Genomic DNA, 27,445 nt, shown 5'->3' with positions numbered 1-27,445 from the left:
AGTGTTGATGGCGATGACGATGACGATGACGATGGACGAGGTATGGGGTCTCAGGTTGGAGACTTGTACGTGGAATTGCGAGAGACCCATGTGTGTCGAGCTCGTCTTGACCCGTGTCCACCATTCGTTAAGCTTGGCTATAAAACAAAATGAAAAATGTTGTTGCAAATAAAAAAAGAATCGCAACAACCGAATGAAATCGTACTCTGAAACACTTGTACCCATCGAGTGCTGTCTGTGGTGAGGGCAGTGGTTCTATCTGATTTAAACGTAATGATTAAACCACAGCCAGACGGTTGCAAGTGCAATCAGTTCTGGAAAAGTTTCACAGCTGACCCTAAACAATCCATTATCCTTGACCCTTTTAATTAAAGTGAGTGCTCTATCTGGGACGTGGACAAGATTTACATATTTCACAGTTCTACATGCCTATTAAAAGGAATGATATAATGGTTGTAAAAGTAAAGGAATTTTTATAGCGACGACAGGAAAATATAAAAAAAAAAAATTGCGGTTTCCATCTTTGGAAATTAAGATATTAAAATTATGAACAGATTTAAAATACTTTTAGAAAATGTATTAATAAATACAAAGTTCCATTATATATATATCAGTTTTAACGGAAATAATAAATCATAAACAAATAATAAGTATAATTATGCTGGATATGTAACCTTAGTTATACATTTCTAATCAACCCCTAATCGTGTCCCAAAGTCCTTGGTATTGAAACCATTTACAATGTACTAGCCTTTCAAAATACTGTATCATCCCAAAAGTATTCTTCTCATTATTTCCACAGTATATCAGTCAAGTTAGGCACCCACCGCAGTCAGTTAAATTACTTCTTTTTTAATGAATGTCTTTACTTTGAATTTTTTCAACACAAGAGCACATATAATCATTACATTAGTATAGTTTGTATACCTCATTTAAATTACACTTATCGGCTACAATATATTTACAAATATCCTTTGTGTCTGGGTGCATCTATGTTAAAGTGTAGATCTTCTGACTAGACTGTCGATAAAGTGTGAAATTCTTTCGTTTTGTTTTTGATAAGCTAGCACAATACTTAGTAAAACGAGGAAAATATTTGCAGCAAGTAATGAATAGTTTTCTTCGTTAATAGCAAGCTGCAATTAGTAATACATAGTTTTCTATCCGATCTGTTGTACCATAGCTAAAAGCGAGTGCGAAGGCGTTATCCTTGTATATGGAAGGAACAATGGACGATATTATCTCACAGTTATGCGTGTCGTTGTGTTGTCTGGTTTTGATTTTCGTGTGAGAGTGTTTGATTGTGTTCGTTTAATTAATATTCGTAATTGTTTAATATTCGTTCACTGGCAACATAAATGCAAATGCAACATTTTCAACACTTTTCAAGTAACAAATGGTTTTTTACGGCTAAACGCTAAGCAACAATGACTACCAAAAACACATTAACAGCTAAAACGCTAAACCAAAATTCGTTTCACAACTCTTAAAAATTATCGTTTTGTATGCTGACTACGATTTCAATGGATGTAGTACCCGGTATCCTTTTTGCCATTAACATGTTCAATTAATCTCCTTCCATACAAAACCTGATAAATGATTTCCGAAAAAACCTGTTCGTATTAGTTAATTGAGTGACTTAATTTCGCTATACGATAACCACTATATGTATAGTTTAATTAGTTGCTTCCAACTCTGGACAAGACACACATTCAGCAAATTTGCTCATATATCATCAGTAACGTTGATAAAATCTCGGCTAGATGGGGGCGGGTGCATAGAAAACTATTTACAAAGTGTGCGACAGGGTGGTTATCAACCTTAATAGTTAGAAGCCTAGTTATCCGTGTGCGGATGTGCATTTGAAGGTGGATGGTAGTGCTGCTGTTGCTGCTGATGGTGATACGTCGATGGGCCGGCTTGACTGGACGATGTGGGTGCTGCCGATGAGCTCGCAGCCTTCATCGCAGGTATGATATCCTCAATTTGAATAAGGTGTTCGATGGGTATTAGGGACAGTTCGCCGCCCACGGGCTGCGGCATCGGCAGCTTGGCCAGAGCCTGAAAAGATAGAATTTTCTATAAGTTCCAGTTGAGTTTATCATCCACTTTGGAGTACCTTGGCATGCTCCACTGCTATGGTGGCTGCCTTCTCCGCCTCCCGCTGCCTTCGCTCCTTCAGTTTGAGTGAGAAAATGGCCACGGACCTCGCACTCTTCACCAGTTTTTGCTTAAGACGGGATTTCTTGGCGGCCAATTCAGCGGCTGAAAGGCAAGAAAGAATATATGAATCATAGTTCACTTTAACTATCTTTGGTAAAATTCTTGAAATAATTAGAACATACATCAAATAAAAACGAAAAGCTTTTAAAAACACATGTTGCGATGATATAAACTACACTTACTACAGCCTATGATTTTCTAGTGTCTAAAAGTATGCAGTGAATAAAGGATAGTCTTCGTTTTGAATCAGTTCTTCGTACTTCTAAGCTTAAGTTATATTTTTGCATACTTTTAGACACCTAAATTACATTTAAAAGTGGTTTCTAAGCCCTAGGGATTTTTTCGACACACTCGTATATTTATCTTACCCTTAGCCTCGTCATCAGTTGTGGCTGTAGAGGTGGATGCTGCTGCCCCCTGTGCTTCCTTATTCTTTTCTTCCTTTTTTTCCTTTTCTCTTTCTTTTTCCCTTTCTTTCTCCCTTTCTTTCTCCTCTTCCTTTTCTCGCTTCTTCTCCTCCTTGGCCTGCTGCTTTTCCTCCTTCGCCTGCTGCTTTTCCTCCTTGGCCTGCTGCTTCAGTTGCTGCTTGTGGGATGAACTGGATGAGGAGTTCGATAGTGCACCCACACTGGGTCTTGACTGGGAATTACTGATCCCAACACCGGATACTACGGCTGGTCCAGCGCCACTGGGACTAAAGACGCTGCCGCCCCCGCCAGAGGATGAGGATGAGGAGGCTACTATTTGCTGCTGGTGCTGGGAGGCTGGTGGGGTGGCCAAATTGTTGCCAGGTGCTCCGGACCTCATGGCCACATTGCACCAGGATGGGGCTGGCTTTAAAATATCCGCTGTATCTGCCGTCTTTCCGAGTTCCTTAAGATTAACCGAAAATAAACCGATAACATTAGTGTTTTAATTCTACTATAATATCATACAACTTATGATCTATAGACATCGAAAGCTTATGACAGGTTAAACTAGGATTTGTGTATGATGCTAGAAATCCATGCCATTTGTTAGTGATTGGATTTGTGAGTGATTTAGAAGCCAGCGTGGGTTGTGTGTATGAAAGCTTCTGCCATGCCCAATCAAATTTGGTATTTTATTCTCCCTCCCCCAACATGGGTTCCAATAAAAGCGATTTATTAACAAGGATTCAACAGTATAATTTCTACTAATAATACATTTCTACGGATCCTGCAATTTCCAAGAGGAAAACACCAACAACACACATCGAGTAACAAACACATTATTCTTATGTATATGCATCCGTTTTGATATATGCTTATATATAGAATGTTTCTCTTCACTACCTTTGAAATACAATCTATGCTTCTATGCAGATTTGCATTGTCGTTGACTTTTAAACGTGACATCCATTCTGGTGCATGAAGTTTTATGTGTAGCTTGTCCTTTAAACGGCAAAATTCGAGCGGGGGTTTAGGTTAGGTGAGTATTTTATTTGCAATTCGGTTTTGTAAATAGTGGCATAAACTCTTTTTAGTGGGGGAGACTAGGGCAGTGCTATTACAAGTTTACCTATGTTCTTCAATTGAGTTATCCCTAATTTCCTAACTGGGATGACAAATTTGTAGAAAAAACCGGATCTTTAACTATGAGTAATCCAAAGCTGTCTGCATTTTTACTACTTTTAGACGTAATCACACTTTAGAGCTGTTATAAGAGCTAAGCTGGGAAACCTAAAGCAATTTTGAACTTAAGCTAAGTTGTTATGATCATGAGACCAACAAATTTTAAGTCCTTAGCCTTTTATATCATTATCATAGTTGTAAACGAAAATTCGGAACTAGCTCAAAGAAATAATATTGTCAAAATATCATAGGTCGTTTAAAATTGGCAAGAACTGTATTTTTCTGTGATCTGTTATATAGTACAGTATTTTAAATTCCCATGTGTTAATTGTTTGAATTGTTAGAAAGTCAAGTAGAGCGGTGATTTGGGAGCACTACAGACTATTAGTAAGACAACCAGTATCGAGGCTTTAGATAGTTGATGCAAGAGTCTACACACAAAGTACATAGAATAGCTACGTAGACGCAGTACGTCACTTCACTAGGGAAACTTTTGTGAAAGGGGAAAATTCCTGCTTTGTAGGGCGGTATACGAGTATAGAGTCTTTCCCCCTGGGATCTTACGCTCATATTCAGATGCATGGCACTCTCCGCAGATATCTTTCGTGTCTTGAACGGTGGTATCTCGGGGATCGTCTGCTGCGGATCCCTTTGCGCCGACAGTTGTCGCATCGTGGTTCGCTGGGGACTGCTGCTGGCACTGCTGCCGGTGTGTTCGGCCGAGTCGGTAGATTTCTTTCGGAATGGCGGTATTTCTTGAATATGCATGGATTGCATGCGCGCTGCATATAAGGCCGAGTTCAGCGCTAGCGTGCTGGCGGAAGCTCTGTGTGCCACACATAAAGCGAAAGAGAGAGAAAAAAGTACAAAAGGTAAAAAAGAGTGTATAAAAGGTGTACAAATAGATAGTAATTGTATCATCATATAAAGTAGATAACTAGGATAGAGCAGTTTGGCCAATTTTGAGAAGTTTACATTGCATTAATTTTTAAAGGCTCGGAAAGGGCAACATACAGAATGAAAGCAGATCTAATGCTAATTTCGGTTGTTCTTTTGCATTGTTAATAACAGTTCTTAAAGTTTTCAATATAATAAACCGAAGTCAGCATTGGATCCTGAATATTACAGCATCGAAAGCATCTAAAACAGTTTTCGATAACACACATCGATCTATCTAACCAACAATTATCCAACCATAACCATAAATTACCCGCTTTGTAGCTTCTGTCGTTGTTGCATTTTTGGGTTGTTACCAGGGAAAGTTGTTAAATTTCGCACTGAATATCCGAGATATGGCGGAATTTCCGGTATACAAATTTTCGATTTTCTAACACAACTCTGATAGGCTCTATCAAAGAATAATTTTATTTAGCTTAATTGAAAGGAGCCAAAATGATTTAAGGTAATTGGGTAATAAAAATAAAAAAGCTGATGTGTAAAGTAATTAGTAAGAATTTGTAAACAATATGTTTATAACGTTCTGGTGAAATGGAGACTTTGAGTGCATGGTTATTAAGTTCATGGGACGATGGGTGACCATTAGGGGTTTCCCGGCACCTTGGCGTGAGCAAAATACTTAAGTTGTCCAGTCCCACACTCCTTTATTATTATTTTAATGGAAGTGGTACTCACCCGCCATTACCGTCCTGATGCAGACTGGACAGGGAGGCTCCTCCATGCGGCGGTGTTGACTCATGCAGCGGTCTAATCAGTATGGTGCTGGTCTGAAAAATTAAGTACACAAGGTAATTGCATATATTAAGTACAGCTCCACGGTTTATTTACACACCTGTGAGGGCGGCGAGTCGGGTGACGAATCACGGTTCTCATAAATATTAACATCCGCCTCGATATTACGCCCATAGCCAGCGAACTCCTGTCCATAGAGCAACATATCCTCGGCCACCTGACTCTCCATGGACTGATCTCGGGTGGTGTTCGCCCCGCTCTCCATTTGCAATCCGCCGGGACCCTCCTGTTCCGGCTGCGTGGACGTGGTCGACTGTGGGGTAGGTGGTGTGGGGCGTGGCGAGGTGCCCTTGCACTGCATTTCCCGACGACAATGCTCGGCGCGTGCGATTTCCGCCGCCAGCCACGAGGGCAACTCCGGCAGGAGCCAAGTGAGTGCCTGGCGCAGACCCAACATTATGTGCTGTGGAAAACCAAGTTTTTTTATTACCATAACCAAACAAAATTGAGAACCAGAAAAATTTTAGATCAAATTCTTAAATTGAGGATCTCTCTTCTCACTTATTCGAGAAGAAACGTTCTTGAAATCAAGATGAAAGGCCTCTCAAGTTTAATTTTCGATATGAAGCTATTTCCTAATAGATATGAAAGTGGACTTGAATTTATTTCAATTTTGAGAATTTGAGAGTAAATTGCTCTTGATTATTGAGAACGGTTTTGTTTTTGAGTGAAGGACCTAAGCTAGGAGTTCTTTTCTGAAGTATATTTATTATGAACTCCTTCCAATGAACTCACCTCCAGAGTGACAATCAGAATGATTGTCTGTGCGGTGGTCAGTCCGGGCCAAAGTCTTGACACCTGTCCAGAGAGGCCAATCAAGGCGCAATTCACGATGACGGCGGCGAGCGACAGGATGCTCAGGGCATTTTGCCAGGTGCCAATGTTGGCCACACGCTGCCCAAATGGACGCTGATGAACATGGGCCAGCTTGAAGGCATCCGAGCGAATCTCCATCAGGTTATTTATCAGAGCACACACTCCAGCTAAGGGAAATGCGGCCGAGAAGAGCACCACATAGCCCATTTGAACGAGCATCTCCAAATGGTCCGAAAAAGTGCCATCATACTGGTAAAAAAAAGAAAACTCAAAAGTCAATAAAGAACTTGTGTACTTGATATACGTCAGTCACCTTGTACAACGAGCTCTCAATTTCGGCCTGACCAATATTCCTTTTACTCGATGACTCCGGCTGATGGGTTTTGGTGGGAGTGCCAGTGGCCTCTGCTTTTAGTTCCGCTTCTGCGGTGGCCAGCTCTTCGGCCAGGCTGCGGGTCACATTTTGGGTAGGGCTAAGAGCACCCCACATATTGAAGCTCAACTTGGCTAGTTTCCATTGCTCAACAAAGTAGGGGAGAGCAGATTCGCGAAGATTTCCTATGATTTGGCGGGAGATGAGTAGACCAGCCAGTTGCTATGAACATATGAAAATTAATTTAGTTATCATAATATTTTCATATATAATCATCCAAAAACTTACCTCTTTGAGCTTCTCCTCATCCCTCAAATAAAACGCGATATAGAAGAGGGATAAGAAGGAGTTCACAAACTGGAAAAGAGCCACCTTGGCTATTAGATGGTTCTCATATTTCGACTGCAGACGATAGTTTTCTGTGTAGGAAATCAACAGGATATTATAGATCCTAGTTTATAACATTTATCCCAAATTACCCCGGTCATTAAGCCATACGGCCAACTTAAAGTAGGCCTCGTCCATCAAGGTAATGGCTCCTGCCAGCAGGACTTTTGGTATGACACTCAGACAGCATAAGACACTATCCTCGGGCAACTTGGAGTCCCACCAGTCCTGTACGGATGGTAAAAATAAATCATATAATTTTAATAAATTTATTGTAAATAGTTTTTCATTAGCTGACACACGCAACCCAAGTGTAAACATCGAAATTAATCAGCATTACCCACTCATACTCGAGTTTTCCATCAATTTCTGCTACCCCTGCCAGACTTTTCCTTAATTAACCTGTCATTATTATTCATTCCGCCACTGACCTCGTACATTTACCCCCCACTCTTCTCTGCTAATGAAGGGTATATTGAGTGTTTACACAATTTGATTACATTACGAATAATTTCCGAGGATTAACAACACTTTTGGTGACGATCTGGATTCTGGGTTTTGGCCCAATCCAGCCGTCCTGCCCCACATTTATAGTGTTTCACGTCATTTCTCCATTACACGGGCTATTGTTAAACGGCAGAACAAAAGGACCTGCTTTTTTATTGTGCTGCACAATTTTCGCAAACTTAATTAACCACACTTTCAACCAGGTAATTAATTTTGTAATTGGTCAAATTTAATTGTTCACTTTCCCCCCGAGGCTGTTTAACACATTAACTTTGGATGCACTTTAATTGTATCCCACTGAGATATTTAAATTTATAATTTTGTCATATTATATATTTAACATTATTTTTGTAAGCCTCACATAATTAAGTTAATCTAGTTTGTCTATCCTACTTAAAAGTTATCAAAAATAATGGGGTGATTCAGGAGGAGTACCATTTGATACCTTCAATATTGTTTTTGTATACCTCACATCCTTCAGTTAACCAAGTCCTTTAGCCACAAAAGTCTGCTTTTGACAAATACCACGCCAACCGCACTGAAGCACACATACCCATACCCATACCCATAATACCCCATCTCCAATGTACGCTTCATTACGACAACATTTAGGTGCTCGGTTGAGCACTAAAAAGAACCGAACCGAGCCAAAAATGCCATTGTCCCCTGGCTCCAGGTGCGCATTAAGCCACGTGAACTACCTGCAAACACCGAATGGTAGCCAAACAACAACTACTAAATCGACCGTTCTCAGATTAGTGAGATGTAAAGCTTGTCCACTGCGCTGGCAGCTTTTTAACTTTTTTAATGACATGGATCAGATGAAAGAGAAATGTGCCCAAGGGGGCAAAGGTTAAATGCTTCTATAGAAATTTATAGCAAACACTTTAAATCGAACCTGGTTTTCAAATAAACAAAAACAATTTAACTCGTTCTCAATGGATAGATTTTCGGTATTTGTTTTTGACAGACTTCAAAATTTCAATTTATTACTTTTCCATATTTTAGAATATTTATTATTAAGTAGCATGAAAAATTCTATGAATATTTCACAAGAGAATTTAAGGCGACGTTTAAGTAGAATATTTATTGCTGTTAAAGCCTTATTCTGTAAGCAACTTTGGATCCCAAAGAATTTTTGTAATTATATCGACAGTCTTAAAAGGCCCCAAACATTACTTATTCATCTTTTTGAATTCTTAATATTACCCAGCATGGAAAATTCCAAGAATAGTTCAAAAAAGATTTTAAGGCAGCGTTTAAGAAGTTACAAGAAATTTACTATTATTCATTTTGTTTGTCCTTCTAAGCGAAAGTGTTGCCATAGTTTTAGACTTTCAATTATGCGTAAAATTTGCTAATGTCAACGAAAGTTTTCTAGTATTTTATCAACGTCGAAGTCTGGGTGGCCATCTCTCACTTTTTTTCTGTACTCTTCTCCCTTTTGTGTCTATCTTCAGTTTCCCAAAGGCAGTTTATTTTTCGCCAGCTGAGCATTTTAATTAACGTCAGCTTGGGTTGGAAAAAAGGAGAACAAAAATTGCGTATGCAAAATGATGGCCCCAAGCCATTGCAAAAATACTTCGACCAAAGTGCATATGTGTGAAAAAAGTTTTAATGAAAAAAAACGCTTGGTTAACAGAGTTGGGAAAAGAAAAACCATAACAATTCCCTTTGTGAAAATGTTTTGATTAAATAAGGAATATAGACTGCAAGGCTTTTTTATTGCATTCATTCAAGAAACCAGTTGCGGTTGAGGAACTAGTTCTTTATAGAATTAATTTACCTATTTTACGATTTAATAAATGAGTTATGATAAATGGTTAACTAGCCGGCAAATACGTATGATTAAGAATAAAAAGGTATGAGAACCAATTGAACTACTTATCACTAAATTATTTTAAGAAGTATATACCCATCCCAATGATTGCAAATGACGACTACAACACAAACTCGTGGATTTTTTGTTCAATCATACTAAATAATTTAAATGCAAGTTAAAAATGAATAAGAACCTTGTGCAAATTATACATGCATTGAGCAATTCCTTTATCTGGTATGTTATGGTGATCCAGCCAATCCTGTGAAGTATACAAAAATAGAAGAAAGCAAAATGGAAAAAAACCAAAGCAGAAATGAAAAAGAAATTGTAGAAACAATTCAATGATGTGTGATGAGTGATAAACTTATTTTACTTTGGCCTTATCTCTTTGATTGTTTTAGTTGCGAAAAAGAAAACGCAGGGGAAATAAACCAACTTAGAAAAATAGTGGCATTCAGGAACCGGAAGTAGAAGCAGGAACAGTTGCAACCGGAAACCGGACAGGTGTTAATGTGTGTGTGTGCAAGGCTGCTTAAATATGTGCGCGTGTGTGGGCGTGTGTGTATTTCAGTTGATTCGCGAAAAGCGTGAAGAAAAATAAGAGAAAATCAACAAATACTGATAAGGCGACACACGAGCACATTCACACGAACACCCACACACGCGCGCACACCAATTGGTATATCGCTTAACGTGAAAACAATATTAATTATACGCACTGTGGTACGATTTCGGTTGGAGCACGAATGCCGTGATCGGAAAGTGCTTTACATACCCTTGCAAATAATAATAAAGCTTTATGGATTTGTCAGGCACTTCAAATATACTTTGATAGCCCATAAAATCATGGTTATACGTAATGATATTGTCTACACTCAGACAATATTGGTTTTTACTTATTGCAGCTACATTTATTATAAATACAATAACGAAAAATTAAACCCTCTTCATTAATTAGAGAAACATAATCGTTTGTTTTAAGGTTTTAAAAATTCCATGATGTTAAACGTCAAGTACTTAATTCGAGAAGGCATCGTAAATAGTAATTTAAACGTATCCATAAAGCTTTATGTTTGCAAAGGCATTCTGGGTTAATTCTACACACACACTCTTATTGGGTCATAAAAAATCCTTGATAAATGTAGGCTCTCACCTGAAAACGCAACATGAGGAACATCACGGCAAAGACCACGCACAGGCAACATCCGATAATGGGAAAGCTGACCAGATAGCGAAACGCCCGTCGCTGCCAAGCAGGCGCCTCCTTGGGCTCCAAGCGACCCGTCACATTGTTCTCCTCCAAAGGACCCTAAACCACCGATCCGAGATATACGATTAATCAAACAAATTGTCAATAACTTCTGCTCTCATACCTTATACAAGGGTCTCGGTGGTTCCAGCAGCTCCGGTGGCGTTGATAAAGTGCCCCACCGAAAGGCCAACTCTACGGAATAACGCTTCCAGGCTTCTAGATACAGTGAAGCCCAGGCCACATTGAACAGGGAGAACAGCACGTGTCCCATATCCTGGGCCGTTTGGCCCTTGCCCCACAGTATGAAGTAGAGAATAGTGCCAAAAACAGCAGGAACGCCCAGAGCGCAGGTGTAATGGCCCAGCCAGGCAAAGTACAAAGCAACCTTTACGCCGAAATAGGCAGCAATGTCATCTGAAAAGAGAATATTTTGTAGGCCTCAGGATAGCATACTCAAAGCTGAAATTGTGCATTCAGCTAGAAAAATAAGTATAGTAAAATCATTTTGTTTTCATACTCTTTAAAAAGCTAGACTTAGTGCCTTTTTCTCGAGTGCCAATTAACATTTAAAGTGCCTGTTAGGGACGAGGTATTTCTAACCGGCACCAGATTGCCTATTAGGGATTTATCTGATCAATACAGCTGGTGTCAGATCTATGCCTTATTCTGTCTAGGTTTATCTGGTCGTTAAACAAATCCGTTAACTCCTAGTTTAACTGGTACTCGAGAAAACGGCCCCTACTTTGATAAATGAAATATGATGTGGTGTATATTTTAATGTTCTTTGCTCCTAGGACGAATCTAACGTACCCAATGGTTGCGGTGCGAATATCTGTTTGACCCAGTGCGTCTGGAGCTGGGTCAGCGAGTTGGGCTCGTGCAGCGGGAAGACCTGTGTGATGAGGCCGGACTCCTGCCAGGCGGCCACGATGCTCTGACCCTCGGCGACGGCCGCCCGTCCATGTAGGGCATCGATGTCGCTGCAGCCGGCTCGTAGTCCTTGTAACACCTGGAGGACCAGCCACTGACGCTCCTGGGAGGTGAATAGTGCCGTGCTACCCACATCGCCGCGCAACTGCTGAAAGCAATGACTCTCGCGGGTGGTAAACTCCCTTAGAGCACCGCCCAAATCCGGTCGTAAACGCTTAGGCAGGCGGGCTTCCTCGGCGGCTCTAAAAAGCCTGAAAACAGTGATTTATATAGTGGAGCTTTGGGCTTACATGAGTTATAAATAGTTTTACAACGATGTGATGCTTGTTTTTGTGACGGTTGTAAACGTATTTATAATATTATGTTAATCTAAACATTAAAGTAGGGATGCCACAAAAAAAGACATAAAAGCTGTATAAATTTTTGTTGAACCGCACAAAAAAAAGCTGTTAATATAAATAGCAACCTGAATATTATAAAGAAAAAGTTTATAAAAATAAACTTTTTAATTAAAGTTACCCCAGTCAGAGGAGTGCACTTACACATTAACCGGAGCACTGACATAGAAGGCATTCCTTCGCGTGCTCTCGTGGGCCTTGACCTGGACCAGGAGGCCCAGACCAGCCGGTGGTTGGGATCGGATGCGGGCCAGGAGCCAGCGGAGCGCCTCGTCTGGTGCATCTTCGGGAAATTCAATAACCACGTCACATTGTGTGGGAATTTTATTGAGCCAGAGGCGACGAGGCGTCATCAAATGGCCGGCATAGGGCACTTTGCGGCGTAATTGGCGGGAAGCTGTAAGAAGTCAAAAAAAAGATATTGAGATACAATTTAATTCACTTATTTGAACCACTAAAAGGATAGACTAGCTAAGATAATTTTTAATTCACATTAAACATATTTTAAAAAGGCGCCATACAAATTCCATTGAGACTTATATGTCATTTTTATTAACTTCATATTTATAGTCTGTCAGAGTTTAAGGCAAAAATAATTTAAAAAAAAAATCGAAACAAAATTGAGGGATACATATTTATAATCAATGTTAACTAATAACAAAATTGAAATCAAAAATGAAAAATATTTAGTTCGAAATGTTGAGATACACCAATATTTGCCATTTAAGCTTCATGAATTAAACTTTGCCTTATATAACACTGCAGTAAAATAACCGAGAAAAATAAAGCAGATGCAAACCAAAGCGGCTCAAAGAAAAAACAAAAAAATACAAGCCACAAATAAGCTAACCTGACATGGTTCAAGCATAAACAAGAACTTTTAATTAGAAAAGGTTGCAACATCCACGAAAGCAAAGGCCAACTGGTGAACAGGGAAATAAAGCCAAGAAACTTGGGGTTTCCGTTTACCAGGAATTACAGAATGTCAAGAGAAAAGCATCCTTTGACCAAAGAAACAGCCACGAAAACAATAAATAAAATCAGAAAGAAATGTACTAATGAATGGGCCGAGTTCACAAAAAAGTTTAACTGATAAACAAAGACCACTGTAAAGTGAATTGTACCAGAAATACTCCCAACAAAATCTACATTTATACCTTCATATATATACAGCATTATTTATAAAATTTAATAACTAGCTCCTACTGCAAGGTGATGATAGCTGCCAAAGTTTGTTAGCCATAAAGTTTAATAAAAACTTGGTAAGAGGTTCACTGGGTCGTAATTAATTATGAACTTATTGCACCAGCACAAAAGAGATATTTCCATGGGCTGAGGAAATTGCAGCGAGAAAAAATGAAAAGTCAGCGCTGCGCTAAAATTGATAGCGGGCGAGGACTTCCTGCCACCATTCATGTCCTTGTGACTATCAACAGCTTTCACTTCAAATTTGGCTAATGACAAATGCCACTTGCAGTGACCTCAAGTGTTGGGTTGGTACGTTGCCAATGTTTTCACTTGATAAGAATAATAATAATGGTTGGTTCGTTTTAAGTTCACCAAGCTCATTACCAGGACTCAGAATGTTTTCGCCATTACGGCGATAAGGTTGTAAATGAGTACTGTGGAAGGTCAGGAAAAAACGATTTGTATATCTTAAGTAACTAAGGAAGAGAATGACTATATGTGGGAAGTATAAAATTGTTATAATAAAATTCTGTGTTAGATAAGTTCAAACATATCACTACCTTTCCTTAAGTTTCATTGACATTTTAAATACATTACTTAAATCACAAGTAAACCCAATTGAATTCTTTCAATACATATCTTACTACATTTCCCATAAAGAAATGACAAATTACATTATCATAAGCCCTTTGATTACCATAAAAGTCCATATTCCAAAAATGCTAATTGAATTCTCAGACAAAAAACCTTATATAAAACTGGAATGCTCAAAATCCCCTAATTCCTAGAAAGCTTTCGTCAACAAAAATATACCACATTTTCGTAATGACTTATTTAGCCAGCTTTTGCACAAGCGAAATTTCTCATCATTATTTACACATCCTAAGCCTCTCTGCCCACACTCATCAGAATATTTAGATATTTATGTAACAAACTCAATTATATAGCTTACACTCAGAGTTGGAAACAAAAGCAAACTTAATTAGGGTGCACACGAAGAGCCGTAGAGCTTAGAACAAACAAATTGTAAATATATTTAGAATATCTACTGTATGTGGATACATTTATAAAACTAATTATAAACGACAAGAACGAACCGCAACAGCAGCTCGAACCGATGTGTGCATATCTGGGCAGCTAAATAAATCACGTAATGTGGAATTTCGTAATTAATTCCATAAATAAAGCAGGAACAACGCAGATCCCAAGCCTCAACCAGCATCGAATAGATCGATTTCGATGCTGTTGCATGGCAAATGAGCTGTGAATTAGTCTGTGGCAAATTCCAACACAAATCTCTGGCCCAAAACCCTGAATGGCATCGGGGCCCGGAGGATTATAAACTCATACGCAATCAATGTAACCGGCGTGCGATTGCCATTTTGATATGCTAAACACACAAATGTATTTGGCCATGGGAACCCTCACGCTTTGCTCATAAAATTGTGACAAAAGAATGGATCAGGATGGAAAAGAACGACCTCTGGGGAAGGGGCACGTGTTGTGCATCGTATTTTTACCCCGAGGGATTATGGAATAAATCTAAAGCATGGTGTGTAATAAAAACCTAGCCAAGGGCTAAAACACTTTATTGTCGGTCTAGAATGGCATATGCTAATATACATAGGTTACGACCCTAGGTTAGTGACCGTATGGGTCATGATATTATAAACATTTTTCATAAAAATTACACATTATTATTAAGTATTAACTAAATTTAAATAGTTAAAATATAAAATTTGAAAAAATGTTATAAAAATGTTTTTTTTTTTTCTTCACTTTTTCCTAAATAAATCCTATCAATATAAAGACCGAAAAAATAAGACAGAAGCCAATTTATTGGTTCATTTAATGTTGGCCCTTTTATTCCACGGATATGAGTTAACCCTTTTCGGCTTACGTGATAAGGTTTAATAAAAAGGGGCCACTACCTCACAGAAACTTTAATAAACTATGAAGTATATGAGCATAATCGAATAACATATAAATGCTAAGGGAAGCATATCTTAGCATCGTAGTTGATGATCCCTAAATATCATATTGGAAATTGAATTAAAAAGTAACATCCTGAACCTAATATCCTTTTATAGACTTCCCAAAGTATTTCCTTAAGTTAATATACAAACAAATGACACCCATTCATTATCAGCGACCAAAGTAAGCAAAAGTGCAATCGAGCCACACATCCTAATCCAATCCAATTCTAATTCAAACCAATTTTGGTGAGTAATACGCGACATCAAGAACAGAACAGCAGAAATTCCCTCCATCAGCATGAACTACACAATTCATTATACAGTCCGCACATGCTTAAGTTGACACAGACAAGGACGACTTGACTCGACTCCTCTTGGAGGAAGAAAGTGCCAGCTAATGCTTTCGGCTGTTAAATCAGCAGCATTGGGGCCCTAAAGGGACGAACTGTGCGTTGAATAATTAATGAAATCGGCTTTGTGGGCGGGCCCACGCCCACTGCCACGCCCTCCGTTGGGCGCCCAAATGAAACCAGAACTGAGACCGAACCACAGCAACGCATAATTTGTTGCATAAGCGGGTTGAAGGAGTGTGATGGCTCAAATTTAATCAGCAGATTCGTGTCTGATGGCTGCAGCCTCTCCATCCATCCATTTATTCCCAACGAGCATTCAGTTAAAACAGTTTATGTTTTAATTAACCTTGCCGGTGACGAGGGACCTCGAGGAGAGGATCTAGAAAAGCTCATTAGGCAAACCTTCAACACTCTCCGCTAAATGCCGGACTTAATTGACTCGAGCTTGAATTGCGTCTAATTGAAATTAGATGATGTAATTTTGATGATGACCCATCCCAGCAGACCACTCCATCAGTTCAGCTGCATCATCGGTAGAGGAGGACATCCTGCCTTCACCACCATCATCATCTAATCATCAGCGAGTCAAGTCAGGTAGCCGTTTTGTGGGAGAAAACACTTTGCTAGTTGACACGACGTCCAGCTACATGTGAGATGTTGGAAAAAGACAAGTGGGTTTTGTATCCCGAGAAAGTCATCCACGTCCAAGATGACAAAATGCAGGTGTCCTCTATCAAATATTAGCCAGCGCAAGCTGTTGTTAAGGGGGACTTTTTAAGAAACAAAAGATGCTTTGCCCATTCTCTGCCGCCACACACACAGTATGCATCATCGTGCAGATCACTCACTCAAAAATACTATCAAAATATTAGTATCATAACGTTAAGAACTCAAATAAAAGGGGATCAGGCCATTGATTTCTGTTTCTGCATAACTCGGAGCTCATTTATCACAGAGAAAACACAATACATCGAAATGTTCCCTGCAACTACCCACTCTAATTGTTATGATGATGAGACTACTGTCAGATGCTTAATGACTCGTATTCAGTCTCTTTATTGTTCAGTTTAATTGCATATTCCACCCTGCTTCAAATTGCTCTTAATGACTCTCGCTTAAATGGAGTTAATATGCCTGACATACGCATCCTTGCTAAAATCCTTTTGATATAAAATATTTAACAGTGGGAATTTTACACACGAGTGCATTAAAACCGGTCAACCAAAATGTTGCAATTTCTGCCGCATTTTTCGGCTTTATTGTGATCCCTTACAATAGCATGCATATATGTAGGGACACGTTCTTATTGATGCACTCAATCCTCGCAGTGATTAATGTACCCCAAATTCGATTCTCCTTAATCGTATCCAGGAGCCCCCCCTTTCCACAGTTTATCTGTAACTTTTGCTGTCGAAGTGGCTGACAAACAGGACACAGCGAACATTCAAGGACCGAAGCTTGGTCAGCATAAATTAATTGCATTTGTGTATGGGACTCAAGCACCAGGATATACAGCACTAAAAGCGGAGGAACTTTATCATCGACATGCTCCTGAGTGTGTGTGGGTGGCTTAAGGACATTATAGTGCCAAGTCCTTAATTGAGTTTTAATCACGTTAAGTGAAAGTGGTCAGTTATCAGTCTAATGCTATTAAATTGCCAGTAGAGGGTGTAGGATTATTTTCAAACTAAATAAATATTTTACCAACAATTTTGCATTGACACGAATGCTTTTAAATCATAGCCAACATCATATTCACAAGCCTCTCGTTTCTTTTCAGTCAGCGCTAATATTTAATGCAAAAGGATTCTCTTCATAGACAAGCTTTTCCAGTCTTTTTTCTCTGAAATGCTATAACTGACAACCAAAACCACTCAAACTGTCAAAATGCCCAGCAAAAACGACTGGGGGGAAATGGAAAAATGGGACTGAACGTTAGGGACTCTTGAGCAAAACGAGCTCTTGAGCGAGCTCTGACTATATTGATTGAATCTGCATATATAATTGAAGCGACCAATTGAAAATCAAAATGTTTCAAGGAAAGCAAAACAGCATTTAACCTTTAATCCCATAAGCAGCGCAAATATTATTATATAAATCTTAAAAAATAGACAAGTGACGAGGTCTACGCTTAGCTTAGTTAAAACAGCTTTAGGATATCAGAGAAAAGAACTTGTGTTCCGCTCAGTTGGCTAAGGAAAAAGTTAATGAGGGCCAACGGCGACAATTTGAAAAGTTTACAACTCACTTTTCCCATCCCCTTAAGTCTCAAGTGACAACTGTGAAGGCCGCCCTTAGAAAGGATTCTTATATTTAATTACAACAAGTGAGAAAAATTCTTTCTGCAACTTAAAGGTTTTTTAAGAAGCAAGTTTTTAAAAAGGTTTTAAAAATATATTACTAAAAACTTATATAGAATATTTATTTTATTTTGATGTCTCAACATTCTGGTTCCTAACCATTCCTTTCGCTTATAGGTTAGAAGTGTTGTCAAGAAATAAATGCCTGCGGACATAATTACGAATTATGTGCGCAAATTAAATCATAAATCTTGCTTATGTTTATAATGAAAATCCACTTAGATCAGGGAAGAGTCAAACGAGGATGGAAAAGCAAGGTGCGAGATAACAACAGGCGAGCAGGCAGTAAGCCAGACAGCCAGGAAAAGCCAAGGACAAGGGGAGGAAAACTCCCCATTCCCTATCCCATGTCGAACAATGTCTAGTTGGCACCGATGTCATGTTGTAACGACCCCGCCACATACCCACCAGAACGGACAGGCTGTCAGGATAATATGCAACATTTTAATGGCTTTTATAAGCAGGCCACTACAAAAACTCGTCGCAGCTTTAATAATTTTAATTTGTTTAAATTTATTTGAGGCCGTAAAACGTTTACCGCTTAAAGTTAGTTTAAAGCAAGGGAAATCCTTAATGTGTGCATCAGCCATAATTTTCGAGCTCCCATGGCGTATACGTAATGTGGATGTGGCCTAAGTCTGTCAGTTGCTGTCATGTCTAAAATGTCAAGTGTTTGGCTTTTAGTTTAAAGCTAAGAAACAGGCCAAGTTAAGTGAAATGTTAAATTGTAGGATAAACGTTTAAGAGCATTATAAGTTGAATTAAACACCTTAAAAGCCTTTAATGTCAAAAATACGGCATAATTTGTTTCAAGTATTCAATAAATATATTTATTTGAAATTGCTACTCGACTAATTAACAAAATTGTTCAGCCATTACCTTAGTGATACCAATCTTAAAAAATCACGCCTTTTAAATGACTAATAGCCCTCAAAAACGGAGATTTTTGATTAATTGCTGTACTACTCATACATTTTCGTGTCTGGCTTGTTGTTCGAGCCTCGTTTATGAGAGAAAAACGAAAAGTGGCAGTGAAATGGGTAAACATGATTGATCACCGCTTTTAACGACCAAAAAATCACGGATTGAGTAGGGCCAACCTTAGCTAGCATAGTTTCATCTATGTAGAGTCAAAAAGTAGAACGGATTTTGTACCGGAAAGCACATTTTGCCTCATTAGTGGCACACACGAATGGGTAACGAACCAGACACACGCCCACTTCTATATGCCATTTAAACCGACAAGAGAGGCTTATTGGAGGAGACGAACAGGAAAACCACAGGGAAGTCCATGGCCCCAGCACAAGCACTTAAGGTAAACCAATGGAAATCTATGATATGATCATATATTTACTTTCCATATATACCAACCTAATTGATTTACTGGTACTCGGACATCTACTAAACAGGAACACTGCAAACAAGATGTATAACGAGAACACGCAAAGAAACAGCACTTAAAGACCAACTGATGGCCAGAGGATTAGACAGAACAAAAATTCTATAGATACGGTGGTACTTCGTTAGTATCAGATTAGAGTTTTTGGTCTTAAACATTAAAATATAACAAAAACTTATAGTCAGTTTTTTAAACTTAATATTAAATATTTAGAATTAATATGGAAATGGAATATGTTCTAGCCATTATGTTCACAATTATATTTCCTAAAAAGAAAATACATATCGTGTGTACTTGAAATGCCAAAGTTATGTATACGAAAAGCCGCCTAGCTATTGAATAAACTTGTCTCAGGTTTCCATTATAGGGAAGTCCCATAACTGTCTGCAGCTATCCGTCATTTTATTAAATAAACATTATGACTGGCCTGACTCTGACAGCAATTTTCCGCTCCTTCGCCTGCCTGCTGCATAGCCCCAGTAAACGGAAATTGATTTTACGCTGATGTAAATTAAATAACTAAAATGCGCACATCAACTGGGCACATTTTCCAGCCAATCGTTTAAAAAATATTCAGTATGTATCATAATATTTTATACAATAAATACTCAAAGGAAATCCTGATAAAAACAGCAAGAGAAATTTATTGAAGAGGAAAGGACATTGAATTAAAATGCAATTGATTGCAGAAATGTTGCCACGCGAAATGTGATTTATATGAAAATATTTTAAATCGCCAACAGTAGCAATGTCAAAGGTTATTTATGACCACCTTAAGCTGCTGCACTCTTTAAAATGACTGTGCAAGGAAATTCTTTAAAAATAGAAGCATACTTATTTGGGTGAAGGGCTGACCTTGCTTATTCCACACCTATTTTTCAAGGAAGAAAACGGAAATACTTAAAAAAGATAACACCATTTCCAAGGGAAAATGCATAAATAGCGACCTCATTTTACCTCATGCCAATATTAAAGGCTTCTTATAGTGGGGGACCGCATCTAATAAAGTTCTCCTCTAGACAGTAAACACATTCAACTTCAACTTGGCCTCATTGATTTTTCAATTTCTATTTTTGTCGTTTTCGGCAGAATTTCAGAGTGCACTTGCGGCACGACTTTTGTAAATATGTATAGATACACTGAGCTTAAAAGGGTGTTTTTGAATAGAATGAATATAAGTATAAAGTGGTAGAAGTGTAAATAACCTATTTGTTTAATTGTCGAAAGAGACGTTAGATGAAAATGATGATATAAAAGTAATTTTTTTAGCAATAGTAAATTACTTTTTTAGGTAAAAATGTTGAGTTTTGGATCAAGTGACGTGCAGTGTATCCCCCTAAAAATTCCTACAGCTCTGTAGGTTGGACCCAAGCCAAGACCCGTGGCGAAAACCAAGCACATGCAATATAAATACAGACAAAGAGTACATCCAGATTGTTTTTGTATTCATTTTCCTTTTTCGGGGGCAATTTTTTGGCTGAGTAGCAAACGAAGAGCAATGCCGTTGGCGATTCAACTAAACTTGGGCGGAAGCACGTCGGTCGAAGAGGTGATAGTAAAGTCTGCCAGGATGGAGTCGCCGTTGGAGGAGCAGGAGCAGGACATCCTTTCCCTTAAAATTGGGTTTTGTGCACTGTCTATTGTTTCCTGCAAAGCGGGTTACGCTTTCGGCTAGGCCATCCGGACATGAGCATCATCAAGACAACAATGTTATGTGCATCTGGAATGCAGGCAAGATTGTCAGATAGTAGAGGCTTTTCATTCGACCATCTATGTATAGTATGTTAACTCCCCTCGGTTTCTATATCTCCTTTGGCATTTTCAGAATTGGTCTGCAATCGAATTTGGACACTGCTTGTGCGGATGTCAGGTCAGTGCTCCAAATCTAGTTTTATAGTCGAGGAATGTTGCACACAGTTAACACAAGTAGATTTACGATAGGGAAACATGGTTGAAAGAAGGTATTCTATGTTCCAAGGACTCTTAGCAAAACCAAAAAAAGGTGGATGACTTGAAATAAAGATCCTAAAGTTACATAAGGAAACCACTTATCCAAAACCTTTTCAGTATTTTAAGCCGGTGATTAACCTATAATAACTATTTGGGCGGGGTTGGCTTAACTAAAAAAATAGTATTTATTAAATTCTCAGGTGAGCAACAGATATAAATAGGATGGGTACATTTCCTTAATTAAATATTCTCTAAAACTCTCTTTTTCGGCTTTAAATTGATAATAATTGGATCTGTGGCAGTATGTCAGAGGTTAAAGGTGGAAAGCGTGGGCAAAACCTATCAGATTAGCAGCCAATCAAAGCTATAAGCCAGACTGGCGCACACCTACGCAAATGAAAATGCTACCCGTTCCGCCAGACACCCAACTAACGATGCGGAATTTCCACGGAAATTAAGCTGCTCTCAATGCCAACCAAGCACCGAGGAGCAACGATGGTGTTTGCCCACGATGACTTTAACAATTTAAAGCATCAAATCCGAACCGAAATGTGGCTGGATTGCCGGTGAGTGCAACCTCAGCTCCTTTGCCTGCAAATATCCCACATCAGCTGTCAGTCAGCCAGCGTTTTAGGCAGGATTTTGCCAAGCATATTGTAACTATGCAACGGATGGGAATATACCCAGAAACATCCGGCTGTCTGAAACTTGCACACGGGCCGAGCTGGAAAATACAGACAGCCGGCAGGCGAGATTGGCGCAAGGAGAACCAGGTTGGTGTGTGGTGGATATACTCGCATGTAACCCATTGGCCACAAGTGCACACAACTTGCCACGCATTTACATATCAAGATTTGCTGCTGAATTGTGGCTTAGCCCAACAGAACTGGGTTTTGAAAAAAGCCACAATGGTAGATTTGCCTGATAAGCAGTTTGTCAAGTCTTTCGTGAGGTTATTCAAACTTGTAAGTTCACAAACTATCTGTCATTCAAGAGATAAATATTATTTATGATCTTTTAAATTTTAATAATATTTATAATAGGTAGTAAAACCTTTTCCCAAAGGTTTAAAATATGAAAACCACTTTGATTTATAGTTTTGTTTATAAAAAAAAGTGGGTCACATAAAGTATTATTTTTCCTAAGCACTCACTTTTCTTTTCATGTACTTGACGACAGCCATTAATTTTTCAGAGGAAACGGAAGAAAAGGAAATGCAGCTGCAATGCGCACTTACGCGCCATGAAGTATGCAACACAAACAATAAAAGCTCCATTTTATTTTTGATTTTAGAAATCAGTTTTTTCTTTCTGACAAAGTTCAGCGGCAAAGTAAATGATGATATAATAGTTCAACTTGGTATTATCTTTATGGGAAGTCTGAAATCGTTGGGCCTGAAACGACCTCTTTTTGAATATCCCACAAAATTCAAGTGCAGCTGCAAAGTAGCACAAAGAAAGTCTTTATACCCCTCAGCCTTTTTTTACAAGGGACCAAAAAGAAAACTGCAAATCTGACACAAATAAAGCTTTTATATCCATGGCTTTATGTGTGGGCTCCTTACTGGGCCATAAGCTTCCTTAGAGAAAAACATTAATATAAAAACAAAGTTGAAGGAAAAATCTCGGAAAAAAGTCGACTATATAAACATTTCGCTGGGCTCTTGTTTGTTGAAGATGTTTTGCTCGCGAAACATATATGTATGATGTAGGCATATGAAAGAGAACCCAATCTTCTTAATGCTTACTTAAGCAATATTGAAAACGGTATCATAAATAATGCCTGGGTGAATGAAAAGTAAACAGATTTAGGCTATACCAGATAAGATTTAGCTTTGTAATTTGAAACCAGCTTCGTAAACTTCACCCGAATATTATTTAGTGATTTAAGAAGTTGTCTATAAGATATAGATTCCTTAAAACAGGAATCTGGCCATAAACTATAAACCAAAACAAAGATAGAAAACTTACTACTTTACAAATTAATCACATATTCGAACCAGTAAACCATTTGATAACCCTTAAAGAGTAACCTGACAAGTAAACTTTAAAACCATAAAATAAAGCAAAGAAACTAATATAAAACTTACAAAATATTTCAAAAATTAATCCCGAACTGAACTACGTATTTTGATATTCCAGAGTAACTTTTATTTATTCAGAGGCTGCAATAAATAATAAATATCGCAAAATAATTTGAAAACGACGGCGGGCAAAACAAATTTATTTCCCACTTGAACCCCCGACAACAATGCCATAAAAGGGGTTAACTGTCAGAATCATGGCGCATCTATACGAAACCACCTACAAGCCCCCTGACATCCAGGGGAGCTGTCAATGCCGATGGCAGCCAGGCCAACAAATTCGCAGGCTATGCCCTGAAGCCAACGCAAATAAAAATGACAACAAAACAATCCTCAACAAAGGCAAACAAAAATGGGAATACAAACAGAGACAGTTAGAAAACGTAGGAGGTTCAAAACCCCCGACAAAAGAAATGGGGGCCGACACACAAAAGCCAACCATGGATATGACGGGAGTACGAGTATGATTCAATTCCATTAGCAGACTTTATGCACAGCGAACTCGACACAGCGAAAATCGATGAGCTTTTCCCAACGCTGTTCGCCAAATTTTCTTCTAATTCCTAGCGCACGCAATGCAGTTTTCTAGTTTTCCAGGGGAAAAGGGGTTGACTGCTAATGGGAAATTGCAGGGAGGTGGTCGTCGTCGTTGTGGGAGAAGCGTGAGTAAGTTGGCCACGTCACTCGCTCGTCCCAGATTGCCAGCAAAGTTTAAAAGTCATGTCTGACATTTTGGCAACACGTAAATCCGCGCACTTCCTGGAAACACCCTCGATGAGAACCAAGTGGGTGGCCAATCGGGGTCAGGAAACGGTGGATGGAGAAAGTAGGGATAGATAGTCCCTATATAAGCTCAGCGCGAAAAACGCCACAACATGCTGCTAAATTTGTTGTGCACTTTTCACAGCTAACGAAGTGGGGGACCATGGAATTCTATTAGAAATTCAAACGGAAGTAGTACTTTTGTTAGGGCAGCAAATTGCTAGAAATATTTTACAAGATGGATGATTACTTAAGTTTAAGGGAAAAATACATTTCTGGATTAAGTACCAGACTCCATTTAAATATTTTTATAGCAGCCGTCGACAGAGTCCCACTAAACAGTTATACGGAGTAGTTCTGCTCAGTCTCTGCCAGCACACGTACAGCGTACAACAGAAGTAGTCACACGCTTATAAATAAGACAAACAGTCACTAATTTATAACTTTAAGGCATTTTTTAAGCAGAAAGATCACCCGGTAACCAACAATGCTTTCAGAGATAATTCGATATTACTTACTAATATTAAAATGTCACAATAGTAAACCCCAAATTACCACAAAATGCTAATCAAACAAAGAAAAACCTCCAACGAATGGATCCCATAATTCACGACAGTCAAAAACCAACCCTCTCAATATCAAGCCATATTCATAATGTAGCACGATACCATTCTGCTTGTAATGACAAATGTCTTTTAGCCATCAATCCCATATAGACACCACATATATCACACACACTCAGGCCAACCTTGACCCATAAAAGCTAATGAATTTAATTAACTACCCTCAAGGAAGTCGTCGCAAGTAAACATAGGCCAGGCCAAGTGGCAGGACTCTTCATATGTGGGACAATACAGGCAAACACTTGAGCCAGTTAATCCATTTGTGGGGTTATGGCAGAGGAAAAGACAATTGATATGGGGATAGGCAAGTGCAAAATTAGCCAGCGAGGCGCCCAATCAATTAAAGAGTAATCCAATGGGGAATACCCGTCAGGACATGCAAAGCTTCAAGTGCATTTCCTTTGTCATCTTCCGCATAAATAATTCAAATAGCGCCTTCCTTCAGACGCGACGACGCTTTTCAATAGCTCCGCTGCACAAAGGACTCGAGGGGGACAATGGCAATGGGCCTCCTGCACCCTCTATAAGCACACACACACCGCCTTCGGAGGAAAATGCATGGAAAAGTTTATTTTATTTGTCTATTGCTGACAGGAAGTGCGGCAATCTGAAAGTAATTTCAGCGTAATTGGATAGTTGCTTGGGTCGTGCGAAAACGCAGCCCATTAAAAAACTTAGTTGTCTGTCACGAGGGAAAACAAACTCAGGCATATTGCAAATTTAAAATCGATTTGCTCTTGAAACTCGTTGGAGAATAATGATAGCAAAATTACTATATTGATCTACCACTATTCTAGCGAATATACTTTAAAGCATTAGTTTACGAAACAATTTGTAGAATTCCTGAATCAAATTTTTATTTAAAATCTATTTAAAAGTAAGAAGGAACGTAGTAATAAAAGGTGTTATTTAAAAATTAGTTCCCACATAAAATATTTGATTATCAAGAGTAGTTTTATAGAAGTTTTAGCTGAACTCGGGGTGCTATCAGTTTTATAAAACTTGGAATCCTGTTGAAGTTTCGACAATTACCAGAGTTTTTGCTCGTCCTTTTCACTACCGCCAACCTGCAATTTCCTGTTGTTTATCTATGAAATAAATGAGCAAGTTAAAAGTTTGTTTTTCACACGTCTCCTCTGCGGGGAGATGAACTCAAATCGTACTCAAATATTCATATGGTTAGACTTGCCAATCCTACAAAAATAGAAAAGACTGGCGGGCACATACTCGACGATATACAAATATCGAAGCGGAATCGGAAGGTGGGATGGTTTTGTTGTTCTGTTTTTGGCACTCACCATTTTCGATGGTCTCCTTGGCACAGGATATTATTTTTCCTTTGCGACGTCGCAAATTTGATTCGAAATTGTTGTCATCGGTGAAATCATCCTCGCCGCCATCCCTTGGTGCTCCTCCTCCGCCGCCGCCAGCGTCGCCGGCTGTTGTAGTCGCCGTCGTGGTCGTTGTTGCTGTGGAGTCCGGCACATCCTCCGAGGACTGACGCTCCGAGAGGGAAGCTCCATCGCCTTCACCATCTCTGCCGTGCATTAGACTTTTGAAACTTTGGCTCATGCTGTGCCAAAATTCGTCTTTGATTTATTTTTTATTTTATAAGTTACAGCTGATTGATATTTTATATGACTTCGTTGCGACGCCTTCAATGTTTTCGTTTATAAATTGGCACAAGATCTCACTTTTACCATGTTTTCTCCTAAACTATGTTTAATCAAAATAAAATCAGAGGTCAGCAGGGTTCCTTTAAGCGGGCATAGATAATAGCTCTGCTCTGCCTCTGCCGGCATACGCACAGTGTACCATAGCTACTCCTTAAATTAAGCAGGTAAAATCGTTTACAAATTGGCACAATATCTCACTTTTAGCATGTTTACTCATAAACTATGTTTAATTGAATTTAAATTAATCAGGTAACGCGAAAAAGTAGGCAACGCAAAAGGAAACTAGGGTTTTGGTTACAATTACGAATTACTTAATCGAAGGAAAATGCTCCCATTTAATGCGTGATTCGAAGGAAAACTTGGGGGCAGAACTTAGTAGCACGCCATTCGCTGGTGAAAGTATTAAAACCAAGACGTTGCCGGCTTGAAAGACGTTTTTGTTGTTTGTGGATGGCTAGTAAAAGTGGGTTGGTCTGTGTTGGTGCAAGTTATGAGGGGTGGGTTCAGACATTACGCACAACCCCAAGACCGATCCTAAATGCGTTTTCAAAACGCAGAACCACTAAGGAGCTTTCCCAGACAAGTAGCCTCCATCGAGAGTGAACCGAGTAACCTTTGTGAAAACCAAAATGAAATCCAAATGGTTTTCTTATTTCATAATCATTTCTTGCATTTAGGTTAAACAATCTTCGAGACAACAAGAACACCGCTTTAATAAACAGGAGCCAAGAGGCTAAGAACATTTATTTTTTCAGACCGAATCACTAAGCTTTAAAAGCCAACGACTTGATTTATTTAAAAACAGTTAAACAACATTACTTTTTCCTTCTATTTGGAAATATGTCATGGGAGACGCGCGTCAAAAAGAAAGTGTTTGCTCGCTGGGAAATGCCGTCACAGACTGAAATGTCTTTCACTTGGCTGCGGGAGTGAAAAACCCAACTCAAAGAGCAGCAGCGTGGTGGGTTTCTCAGTTATTGATTTTGTTCTGCAAAGACAGCAAACGCAAAAGGGCAACATTTGTGG

At 38.9% G+C, this 27,445-nt stretch overlaps 1 protein-coding gene across 12 annotated transcripts; it reads right to left on the bottom strand.

Moving 5' to 3' along the window:
- Positions 1–836: 836 nt before the first annotated feature.
- Positions 837–27,322, bottom strand: wwk (white walker). Of its 12 annotated transcripts, none has more exons than XM_065864694.2 (19): positions 27,239–27,322; positions 26,042–26,459; positions 12,194–12,446; positions 11,532–11,902; positions 10,843–11,135; positions 10,623–10,778; positions 9,663–9,728; positions 7,233–7,368; positions 7,042–7,172; positions 6,694–6,975; positions 6,300–6,629; positions 5,605–5,967; positions 5,448–5,539; positions 5,026–5,163; positions 4,380–4,641; positions 3,537–3,635; positions 2,592–3,096; positions 2,120–2,265; positions 837–2,061 (listed from the first exon to the last, which is right to left on the bottom strand). In XM_065864694.2, exons 2-19 carry the CDS (start codon positions 26,313–26,315, stop codon positions 1,837–1,839), a joined length of 4,122 nt encoding a protein of 1,373 aa, XP_065720766.2. In that variant the 5' UTR covers positions 26,316–26,459; positions 27,239–27,322; the 3' UTR covers positions 837–1,836. The 12 variants fall into 12 exon arrangements, with proteins under 12 accessions (XP_065720766.2, XP_065720776.2, XP_065720788.2 ...); XM_065864704.2 differs by having other exon boundaries at positions 26,042–26,454; positions 27,239–27,296; XM_065864716.2 differs by lacking the exon at positions 3,537–3,635.
- Between the last annotated feature and the right edge of the window lie 123 nt (positions 27,323–27,445).

Source organism: Drosophila suzukii, chromosome 2L, assembly GCF_043229965.1.
Source record: "Drosophila suzukii chromosome 2L, CBGP_Dsuzu_IsoJpt1.0, whole genome shotgun sequence".
Taxonomy (NCBI): Eukaryota; Metazoa; Arthropoda; class Insecta; order Diptera; family Drosophilidae; genus Drosophila; species Drosophila suzukii.
This window is presented reverse-complemented; position numbering and strand designations above follow the sequence as displayed.

Excerpts from the sequence above, each read along its gene's own strand:
- wwk (XM_065864694.2), bottom strand. The coding sequence starts at position 26,315 with ATGAGCCAAAGTTTCAAAAGTCTAATGCACGGCAGAGATGGTGAAGGC. Across the intron at positions 11,136-11,531 it reads ATTCGCACCGCAACCATTGG|ATGACATTGCTGCCTATTTC; the intron begins GTACGTTAGATT and ends TTCTCTTTTCAG. Across the intron at positions 7,369-9,662 it reads GCATGTATAATTTGCACAAG|GACTGGTGGGACTCCAAGTT; the intron begins GTTCTTATTCAT and ends CCATCCGTACAG.